Raw genomic sequence first — 26,149 nt, 5'->3', positions numbered from 1 at the left:
ACCAGTGCTTTACAGCGCGTCAGTGAGGAGACATGCTGCACAATCAACTTGGTGCACACACACCCTGCTATCTGAGCACACAGTGTTGGGCAAACACGGACCTGCGGGACCTGAACCAGACATGGCCAGTTCCTTCACTGTTCAGGGAAGCTTGTCTGCCTGCGGTCTGCTGGAGCCTCAAGCCCCAGCCCTCACAAAGTCTGCACGCTCATAGAACTCCTTGTAATCGCACAGAGTTTTCCAGCAACTCCACAGAATTCTGTGGAGTGAAACTCTGCAAGCTACGTTCAGGCCTCATGAACATAGGACAATGCTTCTGGGTCAATGTAATGTAGCATAGATGCTACTCTGGCAGAAAACAGACCTGGACTGTTCTTATACCCCTGAGGAAGTCAGCAGAATTTCCCTTGAACTCTCAAAGCACTGAACACCATAAGTCTCTTCTTTCAGGTCCTATATTTTGTCAGAAAAAGCCAGTGGAATAGTCCAAAGTGGTTTTGTATTATTTGTGCACTACGTTGTTCATTAGTGCTGTGCTGTGTGCATTTATAATCACAAATGTGCATGTGCATGTATGACTGTTCAAACATCTGTAGTCCAGAACTAGATAATAGGAATGATCAGGCGTCATAGTGCAAAACTCCAGACTTTTCTGGCAGACAGTGAATGAGGAATATTTCTGTGATACACAAAATAGTAACATTGATTTAACTATTATGCCGGAAACTTGGGTGAAACATTTTACTGACCTCTATGGTAATAGTACCGAATCATCTAGTGGCATTTATACTCAATATGAGGTATCTCCCCTGCAACCCCCGACCCTAGATGAGGTAAATAGGGCGCTTAGCCAGACTGTAAAGAATAAGGCTCCTGGGCTTGATGGGGTACCTGTGGATTTATTTTTAGCAGATACAACCTTGTGGCTACCAGTGTTAACAAATATACTAGGCTGCTACGCGGCCCTGGGCCCACCAGATTCCTGGAGATCGGTAATAATAGTGCCCATATATAAAAAGGGTGACAGGTCAGTCCCCAAATGCTATCAACCAATCTCCCTAATTGATTGTTCTTGTAAAATTATGAGTAGAATAATATTGGAGAGATTGGAGGTCTGGATGGCAGACAATTGCAAATTCTCCAGTATTCAGTATGGATTTAGAAAAGGTCTGGGTACAGTGGAACAGTGTCTCAATCTGCACCTAGTCATCAGCAAATATACCATGGAGAAGCCAGGGACCTTATACCTTGGGTTTATGGACCTGACTTCTGCCTTTGACTGGGTGCACAGAGGGAGACTGTGGGAGAAAATGCCGCTCATGGGCATTGACCCATCTATCGTCCAATCCTTAGCAGCAATGCACCACAGAGTCACAGGGAGAGTACGTTATGGAGCAGCTGGTGAGCTTACCCCACCAATAAAGATGGATTGTGGGGGTCGCCAAGATGCGTACTCGCTCCATTTTTATTCTGCTTATATATAAACGGCCTAGAAATAACATCAGAACTGGTAACATAGATGCACCAATAGTAGATACCAGGTCTTTACCGGCCCTACTATATGCTGATGATTGTGCTTTAATGTCGAGAACTGGGGTGGGATTACAAAGGCTTTTAACTACTTTTAACGATGTTATGAGTGACCTCGGCCAAAAAAACAGTTGCAAAATCACATGTAATGGTAACAGGTAAATCTCCAACAAAAACAAAAACTGTTTATATAAATAATAAAACACTGTCCCGGCTATCAATTTTTTCTTATTTAGGCATACTTTTTAATGGAAAAAATTCATGGACACATCTAGTAGATGCAAGGATTGGAAACTTTAATAGAAACGCTGAGGCCATCTTCAGATTTACAAAAAAATTAGGCTCTCGCCCAATCAAAGCCATAATAGACATTTACAAAGCACGGACATGTGCCGTTGCTTTCTATGGTGCTGGAGTATGGGGGTTTACCAAAACCTTGGGGCTTCAGTGAGCGGAAAATATGATGTTAAAACGCATATTGACATTACCGAAAAGCACTCCAACCACTATGTGTCACAACGAACTAGGTGTAACATCGTTGACTTTTTATGCGCAATTAGCTCCTCTGAAGCTCTGGCACAACATATGGACTGACTAAGGAGGAACCAGTCCTGAACCGTGATATCATTTTAGATTGTTTGAAACTAGACTCTGTAAAAAAAATTCCCTTGTTATCTTTTATACATGAACAACTAGGGAAGCTGGGTTTAGAGGACTGTTTCAGCACACCGGGTGATATTTCTGCAATCTCAAAAAATAATCTGAAAAAGGATTTTCTCTTTTACTGGAAGCAAGTACGAGATAGTAAAGAGAAGGCAAAAAAAAAAGGGTTGTAGAGCACTCACTATTAGTTAGCTCCTCAAAAATTGAACCGTATCTCTCCTTCTATTTTAATCAGGCCAAGATGTTTTACCTGATTAGATTCAGGATGGATATTGCTCATCTCCTGGTGTTGTATCCATGTAATGTATACTGTGATACTAAGCTAAAAATGTGTCCATGTGATTCTACACATAGCACTTTACATTTCATGTTTTTTTTGTAAATTTTATTCTGGCCCGAGACGCACCTTTTTAAAACCATTATTAAGATTTTTAAATATTAGAACGTGCCAACCTGCGCTACGCCATTTACTTCTCCTAAACGATGAATTCATTTGTTTAATGATTTGTAAGTTTAGTTCCTCTGCAGTTCGGCGTCGTAAAATTGGAAAAAAATGATTCATGTGTTTTGATTTTGGCAAAGATGAATTTTGCTATGTATATTTATGTAATTCAAATGTTTATTAATGCTCTTTTATGGCTAATTTAGCCGAATATAGATCTTTGACTGACTGACTGACTGATCTGGTTTGGCCACAGGAAATAATGTATTATTTTTTATTGCAGAAATTCAAGGCCTAATGATGCCTTGACACTCTAATTGTAAGCGAATTTCATTAACTGGGCATTTCGTTTCATATTTTATTGGGTATTATGCTTGCAATTGCTGGCTGGGCCGTATGGGTATAACATGATAATGTGAGTCCTCATCCCAGCCTACGTGATTGCGATATAATGGCGGGGCTTGTGCAATAGCCCATTCTGCAGCATATGCTTGTTAGTCAATGTCAGGAACAAGAACAGAGAAGGAAGGTATGATGACGTCTTCCCCTTGTGGGACTTTTTCAGCAAACTCAGGTGGCCAATCCATTTCAGTTAAGAGAATGTCATAGTTGTTTGTTAAATTTTCCTAGAACATTATTTTAATAGTACGCAGTATGACACCTTCAATTTGGATGTAATCTGTTGGGAGGGCTAACCCACTGATCCGGTGTTTCAACTTGAATAAATTCATTAGTTGCTCTCAAAACAAGACACTCTTGAAGATTCTGGCAAACTATTGTGACCTCTGCTACACTGTGTATCAGTGTAGTTGCCCACATCTTGTTCTGAAGAAACGTTCTCAATAGGTATGGTATGTTTAGTAGCAATACCTGCCACTTTCTTCTTTCTTAATTAGGGTTTTTTGTTGTGGAAGTTTGTCTTCCATTTTTAGGATAATGTTAGTTGAGCGTTGTGAATCCTTACTCGGTTTCATTTACTCTTCTTGCCTGCAACCTGGACATCACCCTTTCTCCAAACATTTGTTGGGTGAGTCCTGAAAGGAACAAGAAGGACATGTTTTAGTATACTGATACCTATCAGGCTGTTTAAGTGTATCATGGAAACATATATTATGTTTTTAAGTGGGCTCTGGTTGTGGAGATCCTCTCCTTGTTTTTATTCTATCTTTATTTCTTTGTTTATCCTTGTGTTTTAGAGACAACTCGGGTGCCTGTTTGATAGTATCTTTTTCAAAATTGCCCTTAAGCTGTGGCTTATTAGGTCTGCTGACCAAATTATCTTAACCTAGTGATGTATAGATCTCAGCAGTAATTTTTGCTAATTTGCTTGCTTTGCCTTTGACAAGGACCTGAGTTAGGTGTTGGAGTACCACCAGTGCTGATGGCTCCCTTTTAATATTACTTAAAATAATTAAGGAAACTGATAAAATTGCCAATTGTTTTCATCCCCAAGTCCAGGGAAGGGACAGCCCTAAATTTATTTTAAATCTGTTTTAGCACTTTAGTCAAAACAGCGATGGATGGTGTACCATGTGTACCATGTGTTATGGTATATAAGACAGCAAAGTTTGTGCCCCAAGTTGCACACTCCTCCACTGGGGGAACCATACCAAGTGATAGGCATATTGTGAGAATTCTATATTTGTGTTTGGTCCCGTGTGGGGAAACACTGCTTCAAGTTGATTTGTTTTTTGTGCAATTCAGAACAGAATTTTCTCCCACCTCGGGAGAACTTTACCCAAAATTACGTTGATAGTTAATGGACTAATTGCTGGCACAGCTAAATGTGGTTGTACAGCTTGAACAGGCCTCGCTAACGTAGTTGGTATTGTACCCAATACAAACTGTGTTAAGTGTTTATATTATCTAACTAAAGCAATTCACAACAAAAGACTGAGATGTGGGGAAAAATACATGCACTGCAAATTCCTCAAAATGATTACCTCAATTAATCATCTATCAACACACTAAATTCATACATTCATTTATTCATTCATGTCGGGATGTATTCATCAATTCTTCTGTACACAAATATCTGTTGCTATATGGTGTCACATGATAAAACTATAAGACCAAACAATAAACAAAACCTATACAACAATTCATCAATCAAGACACAAAAATATACATTAATGTTAAACAATCCTAAAAAGAACTCCTCTTCTTTCCTTGAATATACAGTGTAGGCTTTGCTATAGTGTAGTGTGGGTTAACCACGCCCTATGTACAACGCTAAGTTAGCATAACCTCGATGGCTGTTAGAAAGCCAGCTTGCTGCTTCTGCTGCTTTTGCACGCGACACTGTTGTTACATGTTATTCATTCGAGAACTGCTGACTCGACTTTGCTTCACATGAGAACCGTCTGTTGTTTAACATCCTTAACAGTGAGCAGTGACCTTGGTCTGTACACCGCGTAAGGAACGAGTCTGGGTCACTAGACGGGGCAGGTTGTTGTGTTCAGGTTGATCGTACTACTTCTTAGCCATAACATACATACAGCTGCCAATACCTGAAAGACGAGCCCTTTAATATTACAGAGCAGCATGTTTTCCATTACATTCGAAACGAAGAGCTGTTGCAGGAGAGAGCCTAGCTGATCCTGTGATGTGATTCCACTAAGCTGATCTATAAGGTATGGGGTCCCCCATTCAAGCCTAAGAGACCTTCTATTAGTCTAATAATACCTTACTAGTTGCTAGAGAAAGGAGGGTGGTTGTGTTCCACGGTCATTATTATTATGATTGCTCCTTTTATTTTCTATGGTATTGTAACAATGCTGATGGTGCTGATCCTAACCATTTGTCTGCTTGTGTTAGCCAAAGTACTGCATCTTAGGACGCAAGGTTTATAAAATAAATCTCTTTAAACTTTGCCGTGTCTTTGTTATTCTGTTGTGGACTGATACATAGCTACCAACGGGTATTTCGGATTCCCACCACTCCTGAGAGTATCTAAGTCGCTTGTTCTGGGTTGTCTATACATTGGGACCGCCGAGCTAAATCTCGGATAACGAATGTGACACTCAGCTAGTCGGATAGGGGTTCTTAGTTCTGAGGGGAGTTTCTGGTACACCACAATTCTCTGAGGTCCTGGTTTCCTGCGCATAGTTCTGTGCATAAGCAGAATCCTTGCAACATGGCGCACCTAACGTTTGGTCTTTTGATCTGAAACGCCTTAGTAGTGCTTTTATTAGTCCACAACGCCCTCACTCTAGTTTCCGGATAACCTGAGTGATGGCTTAACCGACCTAGGTTTCGACTAGAGGTTCTTTCAAGCTTGATAATTAAAAAGGTTTTCTTTTTCTGAACCCCAGTGCTACAGTATAGCTTTTCGTTGTTCTTGTAAGTGTCCCAATGGCGGTCAATGTTGCCGCGCATAGTAGGGTTCCCCTGACCGCACATTTGAGGGTCTATGGGGTCCCGGATGATGGCTTGGCTGTTATTTTAGTAGTAGGCGCTGATGCGGCGTTCCCGTATGAGTTGTTTTACTCTTGGGTGACGTTTGAAAAAGTGGATGCAAATGACAATTTGTTCCACGAATATACTCACACCGCGATGCCTGCTGCCTATGCCCCTTATCGGACACTTGAATTTCCCCTTAGTGCCTGGCAGCATACTATTTGGTTTAATGGCACCCTTCCCCATGTGGTAGCGCCGGCGAGAATGGGCCCGTTGTCAATTGCAGGGGCCACATGGCCGGTGCTAGCCGGTTATACACCCCATCCCCGCTACATGACTGTGGCGGTGGCGGAGTTACGTGTGCTACACACTGCCCTGATTACGGTCCATAGGGCGTTAGTGCAGTACGTGTCTCGCAATGTGCAGGTGGGGGCACCTGCGGTTGCGGGACACACGACTGACCATCATGCGGCGGTCATCAGTCCAGTTATGGTTAATTCGGTTGTCGGCAAGCGCCCCCAAAATAGGGATGAATTCCCTTACTGGCTTGCTGAAAAATTTGATCAATTTGAAGCCGTGTTTCCCAATACTTCTCCTGTGGATAAACACAGGATCCTCACTATCACATTACCTAAGGACCTAGTCCCGGATATTGTCGACTGTGACAATTGGGGCAAGGTCTTTGCTGCGACCTATGCGAAGTGCTACGGCACTCCGTCTATGTCTGCACTGCCCTCGGTCATCAAGAAGGTCCAAGAGAATCATGGTGCCGAGGCAGCAATTGAGTTGGGATTGAGGCTTGTCGATAGCTTCGATGTGGTTTGTTCCATGGTTATGGGCAACCTCAAAGGAGATGCCATGCAATTCCAGGTGTGCAATATGATGGCACTTGTGGATCCGGGCGACAGGCCAAAGGAGTTCGCTAAAATTATAGCGAAAGCCTACAGAATGGTGGGTCGTAGCGCCTTGGGTGTGAAACCCACCGTGATCATTCCGACTGCAGCACAGCAGCCTAAAGTGAGTTCGTCTACAAAAGACGAAAAGCCTAACTTTCCGAAACAAAGTTGGCGAGCTAAGAAACAGGGGAAGCAGCAAGAAAAATGGAGGTCTCGTTCTGCATCACCGGTGCAGACACAAAGTGAACGCACTTATGATTTGCACGTTCGTTCTAATATAAAGTCACCTGATAGATTTCAGGTTCCTGAACTACGCTCTCCTCTTTCTTCACAGGAAACATCGGCTTATCAATCCGGTGGCGGAGATCGTGGAAAGGGAAAGGGTGCTCAAGGTCGTGAGCAGCCCCGTCAGACTGACGGTAAAGGCAAACAGGACGAGTCTGCACGTCAGAGACCCCCGTTTCAAAAGAAGGTTGCTGCTCTAACTGCGATATATGCCTCAGATGGTACGGACACAGCTTCTGAACCAGACATGGGCGCTAACGCTGATAGACAGCGCGGCGGAAGTTACAATAGTGCGACAAGCGCTGCGTCCGTTTCTGGCGGCGACAGCAACTGATACATTTGTAAGTGTTGAAACTGCTTATACTCGCGTAGCTCCCCCTGAAAGAATGTTTAAAATTACCCTTTTAATTGAGGGTGACATACAACGTAAAATTAAAGTGGTATTTTGGGATCATCTAACCTCCACCTATGATATACTTTTGGCAGAGCAGATTGGCCCCCAGCTTTCATGTTGGAGGCTCCTAGAGGGGAGGTGGTAATCCTCCCTTCCTTTGGGCACACTGTGCCATTGGAACATTCTAACAGGTTAGCCGGGGAGTGGGCGCAGGTGCTTGCGCCTGCGTTGTACCGTACTCAGGTTGGATGGGACAAATGTTCTCCCAATCATAAGATTCCGTTGCGGTCAGAACCCCAGCCACAACCCCAATACCCCATGCGTCGCGAAGCCCGATCTCACGTCGCGTCCATCCTTGAGCAATTGGAATATCAGGGAGTAATTGAAACATGTGTGTCACCCATGAATAATCCTTTATTCACTGTGACGAAGCCTGACGGATCGTACCGCCTAGTTTTGGATTACCGGCACTTAAATTCACACTGCCGGACATGTGCGGTACAGAATACACACAGTTCGGCTCTCGTCGATAGTCTTGTGAGAAAACATTTTAAAACTACTCTTGACATCTCTAATGGCTTTTATAGCCATAACCTGTCTCCTCATAGCTATGAGTGGACGGCGTTTACCTTGGGTGGCAAACAAAAATGGTTCAAAAGGCTCCCAATGGGCTATAAAAACAGCCCCGGGGTCTTTGCTGCTCGTGTGGTCTCACTTTTGGAGATGATTGACCAGGAAGCATATTCGTATGTAGATGACATCTACCTAACGGACGACGAGTTGCTTCCACACCTTGCTCGTGTGGATAACATAATTACTATGTTTGCAGACTATGGTTACAAGTTCAACTTTGCCAAGTCCCACATTGCCGAGTTCACAGTGTTGTTTTTGGGGTACGAACTCAATTATGAGGGTCGAGGCTTGGCTCCGCAATTCCTTGAGAAATGCGCACGCCTCAGTACTCCTTCGACACTGAAGAAATTACAATCTTTCCTGGGTTTTCTGAATTTCGGTCGTACCTACATTCCTGATTATGCCCAGCGTATCAAGTCGCCTTATGCCTTGGTACAACCTACTTTTACCAAATCTTGCTGGCTGCCTGAGCATTCGGCTGCATTGCAATCATTGCAGTCTGATCTTCTAGCTTCGAAGTTTTTACAAACTCGTGATAACCACACAAACCTGGTCATTAGAATCGTACCGGGTGCAGTGGGTTCCACCTACTTGACGTTCAATGAGGGAGACACAGTCCCCATTGCATACAAATCTCATCTGTACACTTCGGCTGAGCTGCGCTTCTCCGCTGTCGAGAAAGTACTGACAGCAGTTCAGATGGCGATCTTGAAAGAGCGAGCGCTATCACAGGGGAAGCACATGCTGGTGGTAACACCGTACCCTGCCCTTGAGGCGGTTACTAAAGCCAGTGTACCTAATTCTAAGGCTTTGCATCCAAGGTGGATACAATGGGCAACCTCCTTGACTTCGCCGGATGTCACATATATCTTTGACGCGGCATTACAGACACAGGAGTTCTTGGAGTATGAATTTGTTCATCCGGCTCCTCTGACTTTGCGCCCGCTCGAGGAGTACCATTGTGTCATATACACTGATGGGTCTGCGCAACCCGCAACTGGATCAAAGCACGCCTATTCAGCGGCCTGCGCAATCGTAGTAGGTACTTTCGTGAACGGTGAGTTCCAGTCTGATGTCGTGCATACGCAGTCATTGGGTGATTGTACCGCGCAGTTGGCAGAGCTGAAAGGGCTGGTGCTTGCACTGGAGTTTGCTGATCCTCGGGTCACCACTCTTATAGTGAGTGACTCGTTTTATTGTGTTTAATCATACAACGAGAATTTACACTTTTGGAGTCAGAATGATTTTCGTGATTCGAAAGGTAGCACAGTAAAGCACAAAACGCTTTGGGTTCGAGTGGCAGAACTTAAAGAAGGCCTGCCACTCGTGAATGTAATTCACACTCTTGGTCACCAACGTGTTGGTGTCCATGCTGTCGGTAACAGTTTGGCTGACGAGGCAGCAAAAACCGCAGTGGCGACATATTTAGTAGCAGCAGTTACGAGATCCAAAACTAGGATTGATGATGACATCTTGGCAGCTATTGCTGCGTCCGAGACAGGGACGGGCTTTCCGAAAGGATTCCCTTCCCGCTACCATTATCGTTTAAGTCCTGATAACGTCCCGTTAGTGAGGATTAACGACGTTGGTGACAGATTGATTCCCAACGCGGACTGCAGACCATCTCTGATTACAGCTGCCCACAAAGGTGTTGCGTCTGCGCACGCCGGCGTTTCGGCAACTGTATCTCTTTTGCAGCAACGTTACTGGTGGTACGGTTTGTACAAACAAACGCGAGCTTATGTCCTTTTATGTGACATTTGCCAGCAGATTAAACCTTCTACTGTCGCGCGTCCACCACAAACGAAGCTGTTTATATCTAATCAACCACTTGCGTGTGTTTATTTAGATCACTGCGGTCCTTTTTCCTCTGATACTGCGTACAAGTACATCTTGGTTGCAGTGGATTCGTGCACACGTTTTCTGTGGGTGTGGCCGCAAAGGAGTACTGATGCCCGGACGGTCATCAAGGATTTGCGTGTCTTTATTGGGAGTTTTGCATGTGGTACCCTTCATTCTGACCAGGGCCCTGCGTTTGCCTCTAGGGCTTACAAAGAAGCCATGAGAAGTTTGGGGGTCCAAGTCAAATTTTCGTCTCATTACCGGCCTGAGGGCAATAGTGTTGTGGAGCGAATGAACCGTGACCTAAAGCAATCTTTGACAGCAAGGGTACTAAGTACAGGCCGAAGCTGGCTGACCCACTTGTATGACGTGCAACATGCACTTAATAATCTCCCTAGAAGGTCTCTGGGTGGGCGGACCCCATACATGATGCTCTTTGGAGTAAGAATGTTTGTTCCGGACCTTGAGGGTCTAGACATGGCGGCGGCTGCCGCGCCTTTTGACTTAGATGATCACTGTGCTGTATTGCAGAATCTACAAGAAGCAAGAGACACTCTGGCGAAGGAACACGTACCCTCTACATGCGAAGCTGAGCTCCAGATTCTGGTAGTCGGCTGGCTACCTCGAGTTGGTGATCTGGTCCGTGAGAAGGTGGAGAACAAAAAAGAGTTTGGCCCCTCTTATCGTGCACCAGTCCTGGTGCTTGGAGTCCAGGGTACACGTACTGTCATTTTACCACCACTTCCTGGTCGCAAGGAAAACAGGTACATCTCGATTGACAATGTCAAGCTACAGCGAATGGCCGATACTTCATAGTATGACACCTTCAGTTTCGTGCCCTTCCATTCTGCGAAATTCTGTTGTGATGCCGCCCTTGACCATCATGCCTGAGGTTGCCGTTGAGATGCATGCTGTTGCTTCCCCTCTTTTACCGCCTGTTGATGGTGGTTTGTCTGATGATCCTGAGTATGCTTATCCTGCAAATGTCCCGTTGCCTCTATTGCATTCAACAGGGATTGACCAGTCCCGTTCTTCCTTTGACACTGAATCAATGACTTCCACTGCCCCTTCCAAAATTGCTATATTTTTTGCCTGGTTCAAGAGACATTTTTTAGTGGCACCATGGACTTACATCTGGCTGGTGCTAATCTGTATTTTATTGTTCATGACAATTGGCTTTGTGGTAGTGTTTTTTAAAATTATAAATGGACACTACCTGAATGAGCGATCTTCGATTGAATCCATTGCTGGAACTTTGGCCCCCCATTCCTCGTCACACATTATGAAAAGGGACCAGACTTTTGTGCACATTACTGCCTGGCCTGTGCGTGATGGGATCGCTTGGGATGCTGTTAAATTTCAAATTCATGGACCTACGGAAGTGATTAATGTGCCTAATGTATTTCGTGTTTCTATGGGTGATGTAGTTAAACAGAATATTAGATCTGATGATTGGGATGTACACGCCATAGAAGCAGTATTTTCTGATCTGAAATATTATGCTGCATTTGATGCTGAGGATTTATATTTAAATTCTGCTAATTATGGTGAACAATTTTGTTATCAACATTATGGCACACATTTCCTACACAGAGAAAATACCTTTCGAAATTTTGTTAATTACACACAGTGGGAACATTGGGCCCGATTCACAGAACTAACTTAAGACAAAATCCTAAACTTACTACCATTTTCGTATTCACAGAAGGCACTTACTCATTTTGGTATTCACAGAAGACACTTACTCATTTCGGTATTCACAGAATTTAGTAGTCCTAACTTTAGGACTCCTAAATGCCTTCTGTGAATACCGAAAGTCTTAAAATTTAGGAGTCCTAAAGTTAGGACTCCTAACTTTACTACTACTAAACTGAGAAAAATCCTAATTTTAAGACTTTCGGTATTCACAGAAGGCATTTAGGAGTCCTAAAGTTAGGAGTCCTAACTTTACTACTACTAAATTGAGAAAAATCCTAATTTTAAGACTTTCGGTATTCACAGAAGGCATTTAGGTGTCCTAAAGTTAGGAGTCCTAACTTTACGACATCTAAATTGAGAAAAATCCTAATTTTAAGACTTTCGGTATTCACAGAAGGCATTTAGGAGTCCTAAAGTTAGGAGTCCTAACTATACTACTACTAAACTGAGAAAAATCCTAACTTTAAGACTTTCGGTATTCACAGAAGGCATTTAGGAGTCCTAAAGTTAGGAGTCCTAACTATACTACTACTAAACTGAGAGAAATCCTAACTTTAAGACTTTCAGTATTCACAGAAGGCATTTAGGAGTCCTAAAGTTAGGACTCCTAACTTCTGTGAATACCGAAATGAGTAAGTGCCTTCTGTGAATACCAAAATGAGTAAGTGCCTTCTGTGAATACCAAAATGGTAGTAAGTTTAGGATTTTGTCTTAAGTTAGTTTTGTGAATCGGGCCCATTGTCCGGCCCCTCATCAGGGCAGTTCTGCGACGTTAGTGAACAAGTTCACATACTTTTCGGATTTTAGTGTGTCAAAACCAGCCTCCTTTTATTTTAAGATGGCACCTGAAATCGCCTCAAAGGTAAGGTTGACACATACCAAATTATTATATTCCAAGTCCTTTATGGACGAATTGGCGGTCGGAGGCTATGAGCTATGGAAAGCTACTATCGATCTTAAATCGGTTTGGGGTACTAAACCGTGGCAGGTTCAGGGGACAGAAGCTTTGCATCATGCCTGTCTTATCCCTAACCATATTTTATTTTTAAATTCATCTATTTTTCAGACGACTTGTTTTGGCTTGTCTACGTCTAAAAGAATGAATTCCCCCACAATCCCGGATCTGGGTGCTTATCCCGGCTGGGGTAATTACACAGATATTTCCCTTACCAAGTTTCAGTCCCTTCTTTCCAACACCACCTTTAATGTTTCGGCATTTAATCCTGAGGGTTGGTTGGTTTGGCAAACTGGTTCAGATTCTTGTCAACGTCGATTTTTAGCACTGGAACCTGGGTACACTCAAGTCAGGGTAGATCCTCGTTTTGAATCATCACACACTGTAACTACCTACTCTGTGGGTAAGTTATGCCAGTCATGGCTGCAACATTCCACATTAGCGTCTGTTAAGCTTCATTTGTCACGTTTAGACGACAAAATTGATTTAAATGATTTTATTAGAGGTCCTGCAGTAGGCAGGTCCAAAAGATGGGTATATGCTATTTACAACGAAGTTTGGAAATTGTCGCAAATTGAGGCTGCCTCCAGATTACGTGCTATTGACCAGGCCAATATGGAAAAAGTGTTGGCTGTGATTGATAATAGTATAAATACCTTGTCTTCTAGAATTTACACTTTAGATAATATTGTTTCATCTGTCGTAGATATTGTGCAGGATGATTTGTCTGTGTTGTACAATGGCCAGAATCAGTTGCGTTCTGTTATGCAATTTGCATGGACTTTGCAAACGTTAAAGGCAGGGAAAGTCCCATGGGATTACATGAATGTTTCCTCTTTGTTCCTCCCTTTTAATTTAACTGCAAAGCAACAGTTTATGTCTATGAAGGATGCCACTTATTCATTACTGCACATTGAGAAATTAGAACCTTTGCCTTACTCTATTGCCGAGTTAAATTCGGCCACGTGGCTTATCCACGGCGTAATCACTTTACCTTTTTCGCTTTTTAAGTTTAGTTCATGCATGAAACATTATGCTCTTGGCAGGTATGAACAACTTGGTAGTGCGTTCCTGCACGAAGTTTGGTCGCTCCCGTTTACATATAGATGCATGCGGGAGGGCACTGAGGTTTATCTGAAGGGTGAGGAATGCACTTCTGCGCCTGATCATTCTGTGGTGTGTAGACACATACAATTACATGGTGATGGCAATGTACACGCTCCTAATTTAGCTTGCGTTTTGAAAGGTGTACCTGTACCAGTTATAACCCCTTCATTCACACTGCTTGCTAACGGTAGTTATTTGCTTCTAAATAATGAAAATTGCTGTGGGATGCTAAAGGGCATTCCGTACATAGTCACTGTTTCACAGTGTGTAGTTTGCTGTAATAATGTCCTTTTCCCACCCCCGCATGGCCGGCTCGATGTTTCTATCTGGCCTTCGATTCCAACCTTGAGCGCAGAGTTCAACCAGATGAGCAGAATAAGGGCTCTTTTGTCTCAAAGGGAGGTCGCTTTAACTTCTTCCTGTGAAACCTTTCTTCTTCACGTGGCAAACACCTGCACGGAGGTGCAGGCGCTTTTGAATACTGACCTCCCCTTCCATTTTGGAACATTGATACAGACAATCTTTAATGCCTCGTCTACGACCGGCATAGTTCATTTTTTTTAAACTGGTAGGCTCCGGCCTCGTGACCTCCTTTCAGACTATTTTTGGTGTGATTCCCGCATTTTTTCATTCTATTTTTTCCAGCGTCTTTGGTGGTCTTCCTTTGCTTCTTGCCCTTATTGCTGGAATACTTTTGCTGGTTTGCGTCCTACGCAATGGCTGCGCAACTTGCGTACAGAGACAACATGCCCCGGATGTTTGATCTGCGCAACCGGATGCTTGAATACTATGGCACGTTGCCTCTGGCGACTTTAAGTGTCGCGTATGGATTATCCTTCCGGTTTCCCTTCTTTACTTGTGTGCAACCCGTCTTTCACTGCCTGGATTGTCCATTCCAGTGGGCTCAGGATTTGTGCCTTTCAACCTCGGCGTCACCTGTACCGGATTTTGGTCAACTGATGGGCCCCTTAACGGCTCATGAGTATGAATGTTCTGGTGTTGGGTTTATGGCCTTGGGTGCGGCACATGGTGTCCTTGGTAATTGGGCCATCGAAGAGGCTGCGATTGACTTTCTGGAACGAAGTTATATCGAGGAACCTTCCTGTTGTCCCCGTGTGGTGCTGGAGGCTCCGATTGTGAGTGAACACGTGTGTTCCTTTCCCTTGTTAAACTGGATGGCAGATACTTTTGCGGAACGCTCCAATGATTTCCTCTTGGAGGCTGTTGCAACTTATTGTGCCTATACTTTTATGGATTGACTTTTTATCTTGATCGACCCTTGATGTATCGATCGGTGTCGTTTTTCCCCATTTCTTTCATGTTTTTTTTCCACCTGACGACATCTTTTTTCTATTTTTCTATTTTTTTCTTTTCGAACTTACACTTACCTTATATTTGGCTTATAGTTCATGCCCTTGGTTCCGTTCTTTCTAACTTGAACTCTGCATTCTTGATAAGTGCGCCCCTAGTGGTTAGTAGTCTGATCAAAGGGGGATGTAGTGTGGGTTAACCACGCCCTATGTACAACGCTAAGTTAGCATAACCTCGATGGCTGTTAGAAAGCCAGCTTGCTGCTTCTGCTGCTTTTGCACGCGACACTGTTGTTACATGTTATTCATTCGAGAACTGCTGACTCGACTTTGCTTCACATGAGAACCGTCTGTTGTTTAACATCCTTAACAGCGAGCAGTGACCTTGGTCTGTACACCGTGTAAGGAACGAGTCTGGGTCACTAGACGGGGCAGGTTGTTGTGTTCAGGTTGATCGTACTACTTCTTAGCCATAACATACATACAGCTGCCAATACCTGAAAGACGAGCCCTTTAATATTACAGAGCAGCATGTTTTCTATTACATTCAAAACGAAGAGCTGTTGCAGAGAGAGCCTAGCTGATCCTGTGATGTGATTCCACTAAGCTGATCTATAAGGTATGGGGTCCCCCATGCAAGCCTAAGAGACCTTCTATAAGTCTAATAATACCTTACTAGTTGCTAGAGAAAGGAGGGTGGTTGTGTTCCACGGTCATTATTATTATTATTGCTCCTTTTATTTTCTATGGTATTGTAACAATGCTGATGGTGCTGATCCTAACCATTTGTCTGCTTGTGTTAGCCAAAGTACTGCATCTTAGGACGCAAGGTTTATAAAATAAAACTCTTTAAACTTTGCCGTGTCTTTGTTATTCTGTTGTGGACTGATATATAGCTACCAACGGGTATTTCGGATTCCCACCACTCCTGAGAGTATCTAAGTCACTTGTTCTGGGTTGTCTATACATTGGGACCGCCAAGCTAAATCTCGGATAATGAATGTGACACTAAGCTAGTCGGATAGGGGTTCTTAGTTCTGAGGGGAGTTTCTGGTACACCACAATTCTCTGAGGTCCTGGTTTCCTGCGCATAGTTCTGTGCATAAGCAGAATCCCTGCAACAATAGATTTTACGCACAAACACAATTGAAGATAGTCCCTTATATTAGTACATATACAGGAAGTGTAGTTGTTCTCTTCAATTTCCTAATGATGTGTACTTGATGTTGAATACACAGCTGCTTTTCTTTTGTGGAGACTTCTTAAAAGAAATGTCGATGCATTTCGGCCAAATATTTTTGGCCTCTTCAGGACCGATGAAACAAGCATTACACAAGGTCAAGAAACCATGTGTCCCAGCCACCGGCTGGCCACCTATCCTGGAGCTCATGGACCAGATAACAGATCCCCTCAATTGCTTGTTAGTCCACGTCAAGCCACAGTCCATCGAAAACTGATCCGAAAGAGCCCGGTGGGCCTACTAATACTGTCGATATGTCCTTTAGAAAAGTCTCCACAAATATAACAGCCATGTAGTCAACATCAAGTATACATCATTAAGAAATTGAAGAGAACAACTACACTTCCTGTGTGTTGACTCCACATTCCCTGCCCCTTTAGATTTCCTCCACGGGAGACTTGGCCCAAGCTACTCAAGACAACCATACATTAATTTGCACAATAAATTCAGAGGATGCCGCAAACACTCCCTTATGAAGGGAGCCTTTTTGGTACACCGGTCAGAACAGAGCATCCCACCTTTGTGGCTAATGGATAGGCCCAAGTCCACAACATGTGTCAAATCAAGATCTTTTGCAATTCAAATATTTAAACACTTCGGAAGAAATTGGTTTTAGTGGTTTGCCACTTGCGTTCCAACTTCCTACAGACTGCTTTTTCTGAGAACCAGGGAGACTTGGCTTCCTAAGTTTTGACTATGTGTTTTGGGAGCGATGATTTCGAATGCCTGGGTAAATACTTCCTCAAAATCCTAGAGAGCAAGATTAATATCTCTGTGAGCGGTAAGGAGGAAAACAGTAAAATGTGAAGTAAAGTTCTGGAGACACCTCTCTCCATTGTCTGACCTTTCTAGGTGCTACGGTCCTGAGGTCCAGAGATTCTCCCAAATGGAGATGAAAATTGATAGCGAAAGGGTCTGTCCAATTCTGAGGCATGGGTGATTCCACCTATAGGTTAGCAGAGTTTGTGAATAGGAGATTGTAAGAAAGTGGCTCTGTATATACTGCACCAAAGTACGGTTCAGTGTGCACAGAGTCCTCAGTCCCCAGACGTTTGGCAGAGGCTAAAGTTAGATATAACCTTACTCTCTAAAGTGGTAGCTTGGTTGAGCAGTAAGGCAGTATAAGAGGACAGTGTAAAGCATTTGTTGTACACACTCAGTCAGCAAATGGTCTCACACACTCAAGAACTGAACTCTAGGCCAATTGTTTTGTATATAAAAATATATTGTTGTTTTATTTTAGAACCACAAGTAGGTATCAAAATACTTTCTCAGAATGAGATGCTTTAGTGAAATACTTTCAAATAGCAATAGACTTTTAAATGCAATAGTTACAGTTGTTGCAATAGGCAACACAGGTTAAACACAATCATAACATTCAGCTCAATGGGAATTTTTAAGTAAAGGCAATATTAATTACTTTGCATAGGTTTTTCTTACTCAGGGCTGGATCCTGCCTTCAGCCCTGGTGCATCTCCTGTAAACAGTTGAAAGAAATCGTTTTTGTTACACTGCAAGGAATATTTGTATGTTTCAAAAATCGACACTTAGAAGAGGAAAGAAAAACAGGCAATGTTATCCTATGGAGGAAAGTTTTGTTATCGGAAAATCACAGTTGTAATTGCTTTGTAGGGTCAGTGCTGGGCACAAAGAGCCAGCACTGGGATCTCTTCTGATAACAGGTGAGTAATTTCGTTTTCGTTGATCGGGTGATTTTTAGTGAAAATTTCAAAGTTTCAAAATTCGACACTTTGAAGAAATTCCAAGTGAAAACCAGTCAATGTTACCCTATGGAGGAAAAGTGAGTTATCGGCTTTCAGGTAAGTACTCGACTGGCAGAGTTAAGGTTCAGGGGATAGACTCAGGGGTCTCCCAGGGTCAGGTAGGTACAGTTGTTACACCCTCAGCGGCACAGGGGCAGCCGGGTGCAGAGAGAGTAGGCCCAATGTTAGCCTATGGCGGGCAGGGGGCCTTTGGTTGGTGGCTACTTGCAGGCAGGACACGCGGCTGTGGAAGCTGAGCTCCTGGTCACTGGGGAAATAAAATAGAACAGATGCTGCACTTCCAGGGGCACTTGAGCGGCTGGGTGCAGGCTGCTTTTGAGACGTCGGGCGCTCAATGTATTTCAATGGGAAAGCTGCAAGACAAACAAAGACTGCAAGCCCGGTGACGGAGATTCTTCAGGTGCGACCACTACTTCGAGAGGTAAGTTAGGAAGCTGTAGGTTAGGTAGGCACCCAGAAGTTGGGCACAGGGGACCGCAGGGCGCCAGGTGCAGGGGTGTCTTTTGGTATCGGGAAATCGTACCCTCTCCTGGTCGCGGTTGGGGGAGTCCCTGGAGTTGAGGCTGCAGGCGTCGTCAGGAGCGTCGAGGAGGGTCCTTGTGTGCTGGATTCTTGGTCACAGTCGCCGGGGGGACGTCCTCGTGGTCTTTGTCCACTCAGGCACAGGCCGGGCTCGGCGGGTGCAGAGTGTGCTGGATTCGCGGTTCCTGGCTTGGCACCAGGGGTTGTTGCTTGTTTGAGCAGACCCACTGCTCGTGGGAGTCCCAGTCTTTTAGAGGAGCAAGGCAGTCAGGTCCTCCAGGGTTTTTGAGGTTGGAGACCACTGGAGATGCCGGAGTTTAACAGGAGCAGGTTTGAGGATCGACAGACCTGTAGGGCTGGGGCCAAGTCAGTTGGTGTTGTCCTCTTGTTAGCAGCTGCACTGCAGGTCTTCTTTCTTCTTGTTCGTCTTGTTTCGGAATCGGGATCAGAGGAAGGAAGGTTCAGGGTGCCCCTAAATACTAAATTTAAGGGCGTTACAGGTAGGTGAAGGTCAGGGACCAATGGGTCCCTTCCCTGGGGTGGGTACACCCCCTATCCTGCCACTCTCCAGTGGGAGGGGGGCAGGAGCCTAGTCCTGATTGGGTAGGGCTCCCCATCCTCAAGATGCCTCACCTCGCCTCCCCCACCTGAGTGGTGGGCTTGGCAGAGGCTGGCACACCCCCTTTCCTCACTTGGGTTTTCCCGACGATCTTCCCGCCAGAGTGGGGGTCAGAACCGGTGGTGGCCAGTTACTGAGTACAGCGAGTAACCTGGAGAAGCTCACAAAGGCGGCATGCCTTTGAAGCTTCCCCTGACCATCCTGGGGGAGGAGGCCTAGCACCTCGTCCAGGATGTGCATTGTTGCAGACCCACAAGAGCGGATGGCTCTCTACCTAAGGGGCCAGCAACATGTCTGTTTGGTTGCAGCCTATGCAGCCTCTCAGTCAGGACACGGGTTGTTGGTTAGTTTCAGGGGGCAACTCTAAGTTGCCCTCTGTCGTGCATTTTACATTAAATCCCACCCTGGCATCAGTGTGGGTTTAATGTGCTGAGAAGTTTGATATCAAACTTCTCAGTCTTCAGTGTAGCCATCATGATGCTGTGGAGCTCGTGATGACGATCTCCCAGTACCATATACTCTTAATGGCAGCACTGCACTTACAGTGCCCAGGAATGGATCTGGGTACTGTAGGGGTACAGGGCTCATGCATCTGTACCCACACCACTGGCATACGCCACCCAGCTAGAGGGGTGACTGAGGTATGCCAGGGCAGTGTGTTTTTTGGGCATGGCACACAGAGATGTGTGTCATGTCGACTCTCTATTTTGTTCTGCACCAAGACACTCAGTCTGCAAGGGCAGTGTGTGTGTGAGGGCACAGGGCCTCTAAGGTTGGCACAATAAGTGCTGCAGCCCTTAGGGGCCTTCTCTGGTCACAGGGCCCTGGGTACCTAGGGTACCATTTACCAGCGGCTGACATGTGGTCAGAGATGCCAATTGGGTTTAGGCTTCAATGCAGTTTTAGGGAAGGAACACAGGCCCTGGGCACCTGATTGGCAGAAACCCAGGGCACACTCAGTCAAAGTACATCAGCAATTCAGCAAAAAGTGGGGGCATACCATGCAAGAAAGATGGCACTTTCTCCCAGAAATCCAATGTGTGCCCATCTATGTGTGTTGGGCCTACTTTGCTTGGATAGAGGTGTAAAGAAATTACACTGTTGTTAAGGTTTATAACGTTCACTTGTATTTTAGTAAAAATTTAACACATTGGAAAAAATCTAAGTTTTCCTCTGCTCATTTCTTCAGTCTCCAAACATATTAGACTTTTGTGGTTTATAGTAAGATATTTATCTATTTAGGGTTTGAATGTTTATAGTGAAAATGTTATTTCAAGCAAAAGAGAGATGCGCATTGAGGTATTGGGGTTCAAGAATAGGGAGAGGAGTCATTTCAAGATTGGGTATGTACTGCAGTGGAGGGGCCTTGATGTTTATGAGGCGTATATAAGGTCAGGAGATTAGATTGAAAAACTGGCATAGTCACATTGTGTAGCAGAAGGGGCAGCATTTCTAAACCAGCAGCACCACTGAAAATCCACTATGGAGACTTTTTGCAAGCAGGGGCCGGACTGACGTTACAGGTGCAGCTCCATGATCCCTTCTCTAAAGACAGATGTAAACTTCTATTACAAACATTCAAATCTGGGTACAATTTTATTGCTTGAGGACATGCCTCTGTGAAAAAGAGAACCTTACTGTTGCCTGTGTGCATGCCCCCATTACAGACCATTGCACACTCATGCATACTTTTATGTAGTCAGGAAGAGTGTTCGCTAGGGGTTCTAGTGTACGCACATTCTACAGCCAGTGGCGGCTGGTAAGGTATGGGGGTGGTGTGGCAGTTGGGGTTTTTTAATTTTAAAAAAAAAACCTTGCCGATGTATCTCCCACATCAAGTGAGCCTCTTCTGGGAACCGGGAAGCACCCAGGCTCACCACAGCCAATCACAACACTGCAATGCAGCGTTGTGATTGGTAAGCACTCAGACTCCCCTGAGCCAATCACAACGCTGCAATGCAGCATTGTGATTGGTCTGAGCTCCGTGGTTTGGCGCTTAGCTAGGGAATGGGGGCCTGGCCATTTTCTGCATGCAGGCTGTATTGCAGTCTGCATGGCTAACATGCAAAGTGCTCATGAATGTTTAGCCGTCCCGAGAGGGCCGGTCAAACATTCATGCACACTTTACAGAGTGCACAACCACTCCTCCTACCCGACCTCAGGGGAGCGAAACCACACCCTTGCCTGAAAATACCAAAATTGAAATGATAATAACTTCAGTTATTATCATTTTATTTTTTGGTTTACACTGGTCCATGAGCAGTGGGGACATGCTCCTCCGCCTTAGCAAGGAGCTGCCAGCCAGTAACTTCAAAACTTTTCTGGTACTATTCCTAGGTTTGTGAAGGATTTTCTAACACGCTCAAGGGTTGGGGAGTGACCACCGCAAGCTGTCAGTTCTTCCTCAGACTGTTCTCCCGGCAGCCTCTATGGAGATGCTTGGTCAATGTGTTTTTGTTAATGAGTTGCAAGGCCCAGTGTGTATGTTGCACAGACAGTACACCCACCTACAGGTGCATCGCTAGCCATAGGACAGGTCATAATACCATCACTGTGTCACATTCCATTCATCTATATAATTTTTCCCTACTTGAAAACATCTTCTGTAATACTGAACAACATTATTTTCATGCAGATATGCCAAACTGCCTATCATGCCCTGAAGACCAGTGGTCCAATCAGAAGAGAGATTCCTGCATTCCACGGATAGTGGATTTTCTGTCCTATGAGGATCCGCTGGGAGTTGCCTTAACCTCCATTACAAGTTTGTTCTCCCTCCTCACTGCTGGAGTGCTGGGAATCTTTATTAAATACAGCAACACGCCTCTGGTGAGAGCCAATAATCGGGATCTCAGCTACATTCTCCTCCTCTCCCTCATGCTGTGCTTCCTCTGCTCTTTTTTGTTTATTGGACGCCCTTCAAAGACTTCCTGTCACCTCCGTCAAACTGCCTTTGGGATCATTTTCACTATTGCTGTTTCTTCAGTTTTAGCAAAAACTCTCACAGTTATCATCGCCTTCAATGCCACAAAGCCGGGCAGTAAACTCAGAAAGTGGGTGGGCCCTCGATTGTCCATCTCTGCAATGCTTGGCTGCTCACTTGGTGAGGTGGTGATCTGCACTGTGTGGCTTCTTCTGTCTGCTCCATTTCCAGACACTGACACCAAATCAGAAACTGGGAAGATGATCTTACAGTGTAACGAAGGTTCTGTTGCTGCATTTTTTGCTGTGGTTGGTTATGTGGGATTATTGGCTTTTCTGAGCTTTGTTGTCGCCTCCATAGCTAGAAAGTTACCGGCTACGTTTAATGAGGCCCAGTTTATCACCTTCAGCATGCTGGTGTTCTGTAGTGTCTGGGTCTCCTTCATCCCAGCATACCTGAGCACCAAGGGCAGGTACATGGTGGCCGTGGAGATCTTCGCCATCCTTACTTCCAGCTCTGGACTGCTAGGCTGTATCTTCATCCCTAAACTCTACATCATCCTCCTTAGGCCTGAGCTGAACGCCAAGGACTATCTAATGGGAAAAGCAGTACACACCGGAGACTTATAGCACAATACTGAGTGACAATTATTGACCTGCAACAATACCAAGTGCAGAATATTGGATAGCACGGTCTCTTCAATGTAGGTATATATAAGTTTGTGTTTACATTTAATATTCTTAACTTCACATGCATTTATCTTGACAACATATAGATCACCAAGGCACATCGGTGTGGAGGTAAACATATTAAGGGGCTTATTTAGGTCGGCTTTGTGTGGCCCTGCGCCATGCAAGGGGGCCCAAGGGGGATGGAAAACCTCTGATTCATCAAGTCACGCAAGGCTACCTTGTGTTGCTCTGAGTGGCTTGATAAATCGAGAGAAACACAACGCAGTGAAAATCGCTGCATTGTGCTACTCAGCCCTGGGAAGGCACTCCATGGGTGGAGCATGGGTGTTCCCTGGCATCCACTCATTGATTCTGAACTATTCCCATATTTATCATTACTGGTAGACCTGGGAATGTGTCAGAATGCTACACCTTCCCATATGAGGCGTAACAAGCAGAAATATCAGTATTTCTCCTTGTTACTCCCTCTTTTTATCTGTGCTTCATTCTGCAGCACACACAGAAAAAGGTAAATTACCTCAGGGGATCGCTTTTGGGCAGGAAGGTGTCCGTTTCTGTACAAATACAATCCTGCTTACAACGCAGGCACCCTCGCACCATGGTTCAAGGGTGCCTGCATTGGCACCAGGCAGCACATTGTGCACCAGCACTGGGCACTGGGAAATAACAGGAATGAGCCGTATAGTGTTAAGTACGGTGCATTTCTGCCCTTTCCCCATCACGCAGTGTAGCACAGAAAGGTGACACCCTGAGCTGTGTGAGATCTTTGTAAATATGATCCTAAATCTAGACTTGCCTTGACAATACAGTTGCATACCCCATCCTGACTTGATATTTTTGCAGGCCAATATTCTGCATTCAACTTTGTGCTAGAAAATCCACTAGAGCCCAATGAAGAACAAGCAAAAAAAGTGTAATGTTGTACTGGGGTACTTTCACAGTACTTCATTTACATACAAATAGCTTTGTACTGTGCAAATCACAATTCTACTGCCTTGAACATGTGATCCTTGAGGGAATACTTTATCAGCTTAGCATTCTAGCAATAAAAGCTTTACAGCTGAGAGAGAGGATTTCAAATTATTTAAATTTGTGTCTATCAATATATTTTTGTGCTAAAACACACTGTGTATTTTCCTGTACTTGTCAAAACTAGGTGCAAACTAGACATAAACTCCATTTTGAATTCGAAAGCAGCCATGATGTACATTTTCATTTCTCCTCTGTGTTGACATGCTGTTCTTAAAGAAGCCTAGAGGAAGACTTTACTACATTCCAAGGCTCCTACTGTCTGCACTACTGTGGCCCACTTTCTTATTTTGAGATTGTAAGTGTTAAGTTTAACTTGATGTGTACTGAGAAATCTGATTGCATTAGGTAATATTCAACTAGGGGTTGTGTGGGATGGTGTTAAATCATACTGCATTACATGTTGTATGCTATTTGCCAATTGTGCGTAATGACACAAACACCTTATGCTGACAATGTAATTTTCATTGTGAAATTTGCTACACCAAGAGTTGTTTTTGGATGTGAGCTAGGTCTGGTTTTCCCTGACTTTAGAGAGTTTACTCTAAGATTTTACTTCATGTCATTCTCTTTGCTGCATTTGACTGAATCTCATGTAAATAATTGACATAGTGTGGATTTTGACAATTTATTTTGGCTTCTACATTTCACTTTATTAGTAGATAAAACGTCATGGTTTCAGGGCTCAAGTCCCTTCTTGATTTAAGGCTTATTCAATCAACTAGGCTGATTTATTTGCTGTCTGCTATCTGGGCACATTGCTTCATATGTTCTTGAGGTTAACACAGTCCCGGATCCTGCACAGGTGCTTTCTCTTAGATTATCTGATAAGATAGGGTGAACACTGTCTTGAATTATTATTATTACTTGAATAGGAGGTCTGCTAGTAACTGCATAATATTGGGAGGGGATGTGCGTCAGATTTTATTGGTAATTCTAGAATTGTTTTATTATGTTACAAAAGAATGAGAGGCTGTTGCCTGGTCAGCTTGAAATGGCTGTCCAAGGGGATGCACCATCTGCCACAATGTTTAAGGAACTGATTAAAAGCTCTGTCCCCAAAGCTGGTCCCATTGTGGTGCTGCAGCATTTATTTGAAGACGAGTTGGCCAGCATTACAGAAGCGGAGTCCGTGCTTGATGATACTGAAGACCCACATTTGATTGCAATCACTGCCCACTTTGCTCTCTCAAGATGACATTGGGGTGAAGATCAAAGCCAGTGACAAGTCAACTCATCATCGCCTCACAATGTGACAACTATTGTCCAGGTATTGTGTATTATTGTGTTTCAGTGTGACAAAACTTGTTCAAGTTTCTCATAACTACACTGAAGCTCAGTGACTATAATGGAGTTCCCACCAGGGAGTATTTCTGTAAGGTGCAGAAGGAGTGCTCTACTCTTGTGTTACACATTGTTATCTTGTTCTATGGCATGTGCTCGTTTACTATAGAAGCCTGAGCGCCTCCTCTCCTCACACCTCCAGTGTGGTTATTCACCACGAACTATATGCTCCACGAGTCATGTCTACCTCAGCAACAGTCTGCATGCCTGTTCCAGTTTGCTAGTGGTGACGGGCTGGGTGGTGATGAGGGTGGCAATCCATTAGGCCTCTGTTACTTTCTCCCAGCTGCAATCAGAGGAGATGAGGGGCTTGGTGCGGTTATCGTATTAGCATGAGGTCATTAAGAACACATATAGTCCAGATAGTCAAAAGCAGAAAGCAAACCTTGTAGAGCTGAGCCAGAGACTCTGTTTATAAAACAATGCGTTCTACACACAAACATCTCTATCAGCGTCTTCTATAAGAATGTTTTCCATGGATGATTGCATGACTTTTCAAGATGTCCTAATAAAAGGGGCCATGAAGCTGAAAATATAAATGGAGGCCCCCAGATAGGCTGCCTCAATAATAGTTGATACTTTCCAACCACAAGCTTTCATTTGACCCATCGTAACATTGGCCTCAGGTTTTGCAGAGTTAGCTTAAGAAGAGTCCCTGACTCCAGCTACAATCAGGTCTGCTACTACAAGGCTTCTCAATAAATACAGACCTTTGGAGCAGGACCAATTTATTTGAAATAAGAGCCTAAGACAGACTAAGTGATAGTCTTGACTGTAAGAAAGAGAGACCCTTCTTCTCCTGAAATTAGATCCATTTCCATTTCAACAACTTTACTTCAGTC

At 44.2% G+C, this 26,149-nt stretch overlaps 1 protein-coding gene across 1 annotated transcript in view; it reads left to right on the top strand.

The window, feature by feature from the left end:
• The window catches only part of LOC146788834 (vomeronasal type-2 receptor 116-like), a 163,970-nt gene extending 141,099 nt beyond the window's left edge, over nucleotides 1–22,871 (top strand). Inside the window, exon 5 of the mRNA XM_085630978.1 lies at nucleotides 21,955–22,871. Within this exon, the coding sequence (XP_085487104.1) occupies nucleotides 21,955–22,871 (917 nt within the window). The remainder of the gene's footprint in view (nucleotides 1–21,954) is intronic.
• The last annotated feature ends 3,278 nt before the right edge of the window (nucleotides 22,872–26,149 follow it).

This window comes from Triturus cristatus, chromosome 10 (genome assembly GCF_964204655.1).
Source record: "Triturus cristatus chromosome 10, aTriCri1.1, whole genome shotgun sequence".
Lineage (NCBI taxonomy): Eukaryota > Metazoa > Chordata > Amphibia > Caudata > Salamandridae > Triturus > Triturus cristatus.
Note: the sequence above shows the minus strand (reverse complement) of the source record. Positions and strands in the feature narration are given on the sequence as shown.